Below are 7,090 nucleotides of genomic sequence, written 5' to 3' on the forward strand. Positions count from 1 at the left end.
CTTTCCTGCCTGTGGCAGGGGGTCGGACTTGATGATCTGCTTAGGTCCCTTCCGACCCTACCAACTATGAAACTATGACTTCATTGGAGTTAAATTAGGGATGAATTTTCTTCAATCTGTTTTAAGCACCTTTATATTTCAAGATCCATATAATTTATCTATTTCAATATATATATTTTAACTGATAAAGTTTCAGACCCTTTGTGACATGACATCACTAGTGATCATGTTCCATGACAGAAAAGAGCAGGTATGCTTGTTTTCTCTGAATGCTGTGCATCTCTGATTACCAGTTAGATACTTACTGGTTGGTAAATGTATGCAAATTAGGAACCTAGGGTGGACCAGAAGTGCAGTACCACAGGGAGCATCTAGTAGTTAACCATGGGACCAGAGGTTAGTAATTTTAGGTTCTATTTCTGCCTCTATCATTGACTTGTTGATGGCAGAGCTGATGATCAAGTGTGACTTGGTCAGATACTGAATGTGCAAGGGAAAACAGTTCCACTTGTAGCAATCTGGCATTCAGTGGCTTTGCAAAATAAGCATAATATATATTGACATGGTATTCTATGGGAACCAAATCCAGCTGTAATGTAAGCAAGTAGAACACATATTGAAGTCAATGGACCAGTTTGTTTTCACTTGCACTGTTGTACAGTGGAGCAGAGATCAGAACAGGATCCATAATACCAACAGTGGATGTTGCCTCCAATAAATCTCTGGAACAGTTAAAGGGAGACTGCAAAACATTGCTTACAGGGTGAAATTTGTCAGATGTATATCTCAAGAACCTGGGAAAGCACAGTGTAAGAGTGCGCCTGATTAACCAGGACTTTACTGTAGTTTATGTACCTCCACTGGCTTATGGTAGAGCCTTGTCTCTGCAGGAAAGATTCAAGATGAAAGTGAATGCCATAGAACTAGCATTTTCTTATCCTGATCTTCCAGATCTGAATCACCTTTGCTTTCAAGAAGAGAGAAGAAGAGAACTTTTGGCCATTTAGAAGTAAAACATGAAGTTTGTTTCTTCTCTTACCTCCAACAGTTTTCTTCAAAAAAGAGTAGGGTTTTTCCTGTTTCTTTAACATGTAATGCAGCATCAATATGACTGATGTTATGTGGAAGCCCTAATGCGTAAATTGTAGAGGGATTTCTTTTCATCTTTAGGTTTCTAATTGTCCAAAACCTGGATCCTACGTAAACAGAGTTTGTATTAGGCAGGCAATGGGAAGATCACTGCATCACTTAATACTATCCATGATTTATCTTTTCTCTAAGTATACTAAGAACTTCACTTTAAATGGGTTAGATCCTCACATGACAGGGACTTCCTCAATAGCAGGGAAATCTCTGAGTCATTTGTGCTGGTGGAGTCTCTCCTGCCAGTGTAATGACTGGGGTGGGGACAATCTCCAGCTGGTCCCCAAGTGCAATGGGGTCCCCAAGTGCAGTTTCCTCCCCTTGAGTCCTGGTCTTTGCACAGGGCTTCATGGTCTATTGAGATTAATGGAAGTTGTTCCATTGATAGTAATAGGTTTATGATCATGACCTTAAGGAAACAGAATAAATACCTTTATAAGTGATTCTGCATTATGTAAACTTTTCTTTAAAAAATGAAAAGTATATCTTCTTATAACACTTAATGGGAGATAACACTAGCCCATTCTACACAGAATCTTACTGTATATGTGCAAAATTTTTGCCGGCTGTTTCAATTTGACGCTTTTTTGACTTATTTCGAGCTTGAAACAGTGAAATCGAATTGAAATGAAGGGCTTCAAAACAGCCTTGAAACAAAACGAGGCTAGTTGAAATGTTTCAGGAGTTTGAAAATGTTTTGAGTTTCAAAGGAGTTGGCAGCCAAGTGGTGGGAGACGGGGGAGAACCAGGGCTGTACTCCCAGTGACTCTGCAGTCCCATGTGGCTCATCCAGGAACATAACTTTGGCTCAGCTGGGCTGAGTTCCTTTCCCCAGCCTGATCAATCATAGTGCTGAGCAATCGGGTTCAGTTCCCTTCCCCAGCTCCCCAGCCCCAGGCAGTAGCACCCACTTCCCTCCCTCGTTTGGCAGGCAGATCAGGGCCGCAACCCTGGGAGGGTTGGCACAGCACCAGCAGCCCTCCTGGGGTTGTGGGCCCCCATCTGCTTGCTGGATGAGAGAGGCTGTTTCGAGCTTCCCCATTATAGTGTATGGGTGAAACGTCGAAACAGCATCACTGTTTCGATGAAACAAAATTGAACAGCGGTTTCAAATTGAAATAAAATTTTAAATGAAATGCTGTTCTATCAAAGCCTCAAAACTCAAGTCGAAACAGAATGGTGCCATTTTGCACAGCCCTAATTTTCACTATTAGATAGGCATCACATCCTGAGCTGTTCTAGACTTTATTCTTTTGAAACACAGTTATCTCCAGTAAGTCAAAAGTATCAAGTTGTATTTTGAGTTGTTGTAATACTGAACTCTTCAAATGATAAGAATATATGTCATCATGGAATTTTAAGTGAGTTTGTAGTGGAGTATAAAATAAAGTACCTTGGAAAATGTACATAGTTTTCTTCGAAGACACTTCATAAGCAGCAGAGATATTTGCTTTAATTTGTGATAAGAAATTTTTGATAAATCCTTCTTTCACTTCTGATGTTGATAAATCCTTAATCCACATTTTTCTTGAAAGTTAAAAAAGCAATTTCAGTACAATTATCAATATTTTCAAACAAGTTATCTGCATTGAACTATCCCCATTTCAATAGGAATAATTTTATAAACTAGTGGTTCCCAAATGGAGCCTCACAACCTTACACTGGGTAGTAATACTTATCTAGGGCGTTGTAAGTCCTATAGACTCAGTTATACCTTTAGGTGTAGACTGGGAGTGGGGTCACAAGTCAATTGAAAATGGGTTTGCTGCAGAAAAAGATTAGGAACTATTTTTATAAACACATCTTTGTAACTATATTCTACAGCAGTGTTCTCTGTAGTCTCTCCATTTCTTTTGCTACCATTATAGTAAAAATGCTGCATTTTTACTTGTGTTTGAGCCCTAACATATCCCCTGTAACAGGTTCAAGCTTTCATCCAAAATAAAAAAAAGTTTTCTGTGCATTAATGGCCTTTCTGAGCCATTGCTAATCAGTTAGAAAGCCCCATTTTTTGGTAATTACCAAGCCACTGCTTTTAAATGAAAATAAGAAAATATTTACTGAACCTGTTTTTGAAGAAAATAATGTTTTCTCCGAAACTAGTAGCAGCATCAAAGGTTAGGCTCACATCACATTTGTCATCAACTGATAGTTGTTTTGGGAAAAAATAATGCAAGTACTGGTAAATGTATGAATGGTATGTTCTTCCAGAGCTGGACTTTGGTCCTAAATCAAAATAAAACAGAGAAATAAATTTGTGGCCCCACATATCCCATACTGTATGCACAAGGTTGTCAGATTGCTGGCTGGTGTAAATTGTAGAGTCAATGGAGCTACACTGACCAGCTGAGTTTCTAGTTTGATTCTTTCTAGTAACTCCAAAATGAGTGAAAGTTAATGGGAATTTTGCCATTCATTTCTAAAGAAAGATCCACGTTTTCAAAATCTTATGGCCATGCTTAACTTAAGGGGGGCTTGGCTCAAGCTTAAAGTTAATCACATGTGTTTGTGTTTATGAACACAATCAATCCATCAGAAAGTACCCTTTGAACTGTAGATATGTAGTGGAACAGAGATGCACATCAAAAATAATTTGCTGGATTGGCATTTCATAGTGTTATCTCAAACTCTAAATAATTTTTGCTTTGCAAATGCAGTAGCAGAAGTTACAAAAAATAGCTTTGGATTACTTTTAAAGAAGTTTTTATTTGTATTATAATAATTGCATTATTTTATATTGTATTATTATATTGCATTAATAATTGTATATAATATCTGTATTATTTTTTCTATTTATGAAACGTGCTAAAAACAGCAGATATTGGCAATGCAACATTATCTGAATGCATGACATATGGAGCCTAATATATATATCCATACCATACAGTGTTTGAATCCTATGTACATCCTCAAAGGAGAGAGGAGATCCCTGTAGCCTGCGTTTTTGGTATGTTGGATACATCAGTGAAGCTGGATTTCTTGAATGGGGGAGCCCTAATGAGTGGCCAAACTCATGAGCAGCAACAAGGTACAAGTTAATACCTGTAAAAAAAAAAATATACACTTAAAATGACAAATAGGACCTGCAGTTTCAATAATCTGGGACATTTCTACAAGTAGGAGAAACATAATTTCATAGAAAGGATTTTTTGATTGGCTAGCAATGAATAGAATTGAATTTTTCTCCTTTGGTCAAAGTGTGTTCATGTGTCCTTAGTGGTGCTATGTGCTGCTTATTAGGGCTATGTGAAGATTTGATCCCTGATTCAATTCGGTGGAGATTTGGCCTGATTCGGTGGTCAAATCTATAAATCTGAATCAAATCAGACAACCCTTTAATCTCTTCAAATCGAATCGGAACCCTCTGAATGGATTCAGAGAGATTCGGAAAGATTCAGCGATTCAGACATAGACACAGCTTTAAATGTTTTTTCTACATACCTCTAGCTAGCAGGTAGCTGGAGTGTCCCACAGAAGCGCGGGGTTCCCCAGCACACTTGGCAGCAGACCCAGAAGTGGATCAGAAGCACTTCTGGTCCACTTCTGGGTCCACCGGGGAACACACTTGGGGCCCCCCCATGCCTCCCCGGCTCGGTGACTAGTTCGTCCTGGGTCTGGAGGGGCACCTGTGGTCCCCCTGCGGCTGATTGTGTACCGAAAGTACTTCTGGTCCACTTCTGGGTTTGCTGCTAAGCACTTGGGGGGGCCCCCCGTGCTCCCGTGGGATGCTCCATGTGCCCCAGCATCTCAGTGTTCATGAGGTATGCTGGTACCTTGAGATATGTAGAAAAAACATTTAAAGTGGTGTCTATGTCTGAATTGCGGATTCTCTGAACCAGCATTGAATCTTCAGATTTGGATTCAGCCAAATTGAATCAGGGACAGTGATCTGAATCAATTAATTGAATCACTGTCCCTGATTCGGGCTGAATGTGAATCCGAATTGAATAGGGCCTGTTTTGCACACCCCTGCTGTTTAACACATGTTGAGGTTCATCTAATTTTTGATGTTTGTGAAACTACCCACCATTATGTTCTGCTGACCACTTTTCATCTCCATCAAAATGAGCATCACCTCCAATTCCTACTCCAGGTCCAAATGCATGAGCCACAGTGCCTCCTGGGCCATCAAATGGCTGAGAGTCTCCATGCGCTAAAAAGATACATCCAGACACATTTTTTTTTCCTTGGAAGTCAAGTACTGATTAAGCCCTCAAGCCAGCAGATTCTGAAGCACCATAGGACCCATTGACTTAAAGTTAAATACATGCTTTAGTGATTTACAAAGTTGGATCATCACAAGTCAGTTTGAAAAAGAAATGCAGATCCTTTCATGCCCATCACAACAAAACAAACAAACAAACAACCCCCCCCAAACACTTCAAGTTACCTCTTCTTGCAAATCTGATCATTATATCAGCCTTTCCAGTGCTGGATGGGATAAATGTTAATGGACTAACATCACTCCAAACTTTTAAAGCTGAAGAAATAAGGTGATTCACTGTGGCTGATGGCAGTTGTGAGGTATATGTTGCTATACTGTGAAAAGTAAGACAAGGAACTTAGGAACATCCTAACAGATTTGGTTAGGAAATTATGAGATAAAATACATTTTTTGGGGGTGAATTAGGTACAATTTGACTTAGGGTGCCATTTTTGAGAAAGTTTCAGCAAAATAGTTTTGCTCCCTCTAAAGATGGGGTGGGGGAAATTGTAATGTTTTGTGAAGGTTAAAAATTCCTTACAATTATTTCACTAAGTCCAGTGCCTCCATATTTGAAAATGGTTTCAGACAGGTGTCTTTTGCCATCCCTATGAAAATCCATCAAAATCCAACCATTTTTGGCTTCTGAAAAATCAGTTTGAGGGAGCTCTGTAGAAATTAGAATTCAGTGGTAAAATTTTAGGATCTTCTCTCTGCACTGACGATACTCTACCTTACCAAGCTCATTGAGCATGTTCCAGAGCTTCAATAGCTAAGCCAGGTTTTTCTCCTGTTGATCCTCCCGGCATCAGGGCTTGCTAAGCACTAAAACTGAGCAGGGAGACTTTCTCTCCCAAGATCTCAACACTGCTCAACGTATTTCATATGTATAGTAACACTGAGCCAAATCCTCATGTAACTTCAAGTAGAGAGGCCAGATAGATGCACGAGGGAAAAGCTGGAAGACTCTTGTAGCTCAGCTGTACTGCACCTCCAAAACTGTACTGCAGAGCTTGCTGGGTGATGTAGGAGTGGATTATTATTTATAGGTTTGGTATTATTCCAGACAACAAATTTCTTTCATGATGTCCCTCCCCTGTTCTGCATGTCCTCTATCCTTTTTTCTGATATGTATTATTATGCAAGGCACATCCACAGAACTATGAACCATCCAGGATGTGCATATCCTACATATTGACTGATCCAATACAGAGGTCCTTTCTTGCCCATATAATTGTTCCAAAGCAGTACCTTTTTGACGCATATAGTAAATTAATTTGATCTGTTCTTTCCACAAACTCATCCTCTAGTCCTTGTTCAGTCTATATGACTTTTTATCATCTAAATATAAGAATGCTTTGGGTGAAGCCTTGTACATTAAGAAGTCTGGGAATGCAAGGGTGACATATTTTTTCCTGATCTTCTAAATAGTTATTTTTGGTCATCTATATGGTACTTCCTGGTACTTACACACACCAAAAACAATTCTGTTTTTGGAGTCATAGGCATTGGTGACTGCATATGCGCACAAACTAGGCATATATGAGAATCAAAAGGGAGAGGAACAGGGCCATTTGCCAATAGGTTATTGTCTTGAGAAGCAGAGGATGTAGGTTCTAGGCCTCCCTCATCCACAATGGGTTTTAAGAAGAGTTTCTTTGACTTCCCAGCATGGCATACTACTAACCACTGCAACCCAGTACAGCCATTAACCAGGCTCTTTTTGGTGCTCCTTTGGAAGCA

The 7,090-nt window shown here is 39.6% G+C and overlaps 1 protein-coding gene across 1 annotated transcript in view; it reads right to left on the reverse strand.

Annotated features, from left to right (window-relative positions):
- The window catches only part of LOC109302212 (matrix metalloproteinase-20-like), a 14,942-nt gene extending 8,841 nt beyond the window's left edge, over nucleotides 1–6,101 (reverse strand). Inside the window, exons 1-5 of the mRNA XM_019523778.1 lie at nucleotides 6,086–6,101; nucleotides 5,534–5,704; nucleotides 5,171–5,296; nucleotides 3,957–4,185; nucleotides 2,537–2,670 (exon numbers count right to left, since the gene is read on the reverse strand). Coding sequence (XP_019379323.1) covers nucleotides 2,537–2,670; nucleotides 3,957–4,185; nucleotides 5,171–5,296; nucleotides 5,534–5,704; nucleotides 6,086–6,101 — 676 coding nt within the window. The remainder of the gene's footprint in view (nucleotides 1–2,536; nucleotides 2,671–3,956; nucleotides 4,186–5,170; nucleotides 5,297–5,533; nucleotides 5,705–6,085) is intronic.
- Between the last annotated feature and the right edge of the window lie 989 nt (nucleotides 6,102–7,090).

Source organism: Gavialis gangeticus, unplaced genomic scaffold, assembly GCF_001723915.1.
Source record: "Gavialis gangeticus isolate Ggan-Ray unplaced genomic scaffold, GavGan_comp1, whole genome shotgun sequence".
NCBI lineage: Eukaryota > Metazoa > Chordata > Crocodylia > Gavialidae > Gavialis > Gavialis gangeticus.